The sequence below is a fragment of the Prionailurus viverrinus genome, chromosome B2, assembly GCF_022837055.1.
Source record: "Prionailurus viverrinus isolate Anna chromosome B2, UM_Priviv_1.0, whole genome shotgun sequence".
In the NCBI taxonomy this organism is placed as follows: Eukaryota; Metazoa; Chordata; class Mammalia; order Carnivora; family Felidae; genus Prionailurus; species Prionailurus viverrinus.
Genome location: NC_062565.1, coordinates 342,467 through 344,492, shown reverse-complemented (window position 1 = coordinate 344,492; position 2,026 = coordinate 342,467). Strand labels below are relative to the sequence as shown.

The 2,026-nt window shown below is 38.4% G+C and overlaps 1 protein-coding gene across 1 annotated transcript; it reads right to left on the bottom strand.

Moving 5' to 3' along the window:
- Positions 1 to 290: 290 nt before the first annotated feature.
- LOC125165165 (olfactory receptor 2W1-like) lies at positions 291 to 1,479 on the bottom strand. The gene has a single exon (XM_047857720.1). The coding sequence runs from the start codon at positions 1,447 to 1,449 to the stop codon at positions 502 to 504; it is 948 nt and encodes a 315-aa protein (XP_047713676.1). The 5' UTR covers positions 1,450 to 1,479; the 3' UTR covers positions 291 to 501.
- Positions 1,480 to 2,026: the final 547 nt, after the last annotated feature.

The following is a 2,026-nucleotide window of genomic DNA, read 5'->3' as shown; positions in this document are numbered from 1 at the left end:
TTAGAGTTAAATTGATGAATGTCAATATAGTTGGGACATGTGTCCTCTGAAAGAATCAGTGCATAATTTAAGCAATCTCTAGTGTTGGCATCTCAGTTTAAGAATTTATTTTAAATATGGACTTTGGGGGCAACTGGGTGGCTCAGTCAGTGAAGCAACGTACTCTGGATTTCAGGTTGGGTCATGATCCCAGGGTCATGAGATTGAGCCCTGCATCAGGCTCAGTGCTAACAGTGCAGATCCTGCTTGGGAGTCTCTTTCTCTCTCCCTCTCTCTGCCCCTACCCTGCTCATGCCTGTGCACATGCACACTCACTCTCTCTCAAAATAAACATTTTAACATAAATAAATATGGATTTCTGTACATTGGATTTTATCATAATTATTATCGTATGTATTTAGAGTACCCTCTGTCTCTCAGCTGATGACTACAAAATATCTTGTCTACATTTAATGGATGTCAGGTGAACATTTCCATATTGGAAATTGCTGGGAGTAAGAATCATTGTCCTGTTGTTTCCAAGGAACGTTTTTCTTTTCCAATCAGCCTCTTCATGGCCCCCTTGAACTCCTTATTCCTTAGTGTGTAGATCAGGGGGTTCAAGCTGGGAGTAACAATGGAATAAAAGATACTGAGAAGTTTACCTTCATCCTGAGATGGACTGTTTCCTGGCTGGATGTACATGTAGATAACAGTCCCATAGAAGATGGACACCACAATGAGGTGGGAGGAACAGGTCCCAAATGCTTTCTGTCTCCCTGCTGCAGATTTGATCTTCAACACAGCTATAGCAATGAAGCCATAAGAAACCAGAATGAGAAGAAGGGGAACAAGAACTATAATCAGGCACATAGCAAATGTGGTTTCCTCCATGGCTGTGGTGTCCACACACGCAATCTTGATCATTGCAGACATTTCACAAAAAAAGTGATCCAAATGGTGGTTCCCACATCGGGGAAGACTCATGGCATAGGGTGAAAGTATCATGCAATTAGTAACACCAACTCCCCAGGTCATGGCCACCAGGGTTTGACAGAGTTGGGGGTTCATAATGGTCATGTAGTGCAGAGGCTTGCAGACAGCATTGAATCGGTCATAAGACATCACAGCCAGAAGGATACATTCCACTGAGCACAGTACCATATCAATGAAAAGTTGAAGGACACAGCCACCAAACGTAATTCTCTTGTCTTTGCCCCAGATATTGGCCAACATCTGTGGGACTATATTTGTGGTATAACAGAGATCCAAGATGGCCAAATTCCTAAGGAAGAAGTACATGGGGGTCTGGAGACGTTCATCTAGGAAAGAAAGCAGGACGATGGCCATATTTCCCATCAAGGCAATGGTGTAGAAGAGAAAGACAACCCCAGAGATGATCATCTCCAGCTGTGGCTGCCCCTGGAATCCAAGGAGTGTAAATCCACCAAAGTGGCTGTCATTGACCATTGTTTTCTTTTTTGTCAATAGCAATTCTAAAGATGGAATAATCAATAATGAGTATATTCAAAACCCTTATAGCCAGATTCAAATCAGGCATTACATTGATGATATGGATAAACGTTTTATTATAAAACATATCATTTTCATTGCTTCAGATAATGTAAATTTTTATTGGTTCAGATAATGTAAATTTTAAGCTCTGATGGACAATTGTAATGGGCTATTGTATAGTTTTCTTTTTTGAACATCAAACAAAATGTCCAAATGTGAATTATAATACAAAAATTTACTGATAAAACTAGTAATCTGTATCTCTACCACTAGAGTATATAAAAGAGAACTTTGTTTGATTTAATGTCATTAAATGTCTTTTAATGTGGCTAGTTCTTTACTGGAGGAATTTTCTTTGTGTCAATAATAGCAGCAGTGTATACTGAAGAATTTAAATCAGTAACTTTATGTTTAATCTTTTAAAATAAAATTATTTTAATTTTGATTCCAGTAAGGTACAAAATCACATGAATATCAAATAGAACAGTAATTTCCAACCCTGTCTAAACAAAAAAGAATTTTTGGAGATATT

Bases quoted from the DNA above. Each gene is read 5' to 3' on its own strand.
- LOC125165165 (XM_047857720.1), bottom strand. From the start codon at position 1,449: ATGGTCAATGACAGCCACTTTGGTGGATTTACACTCCTTGGATTCCAG.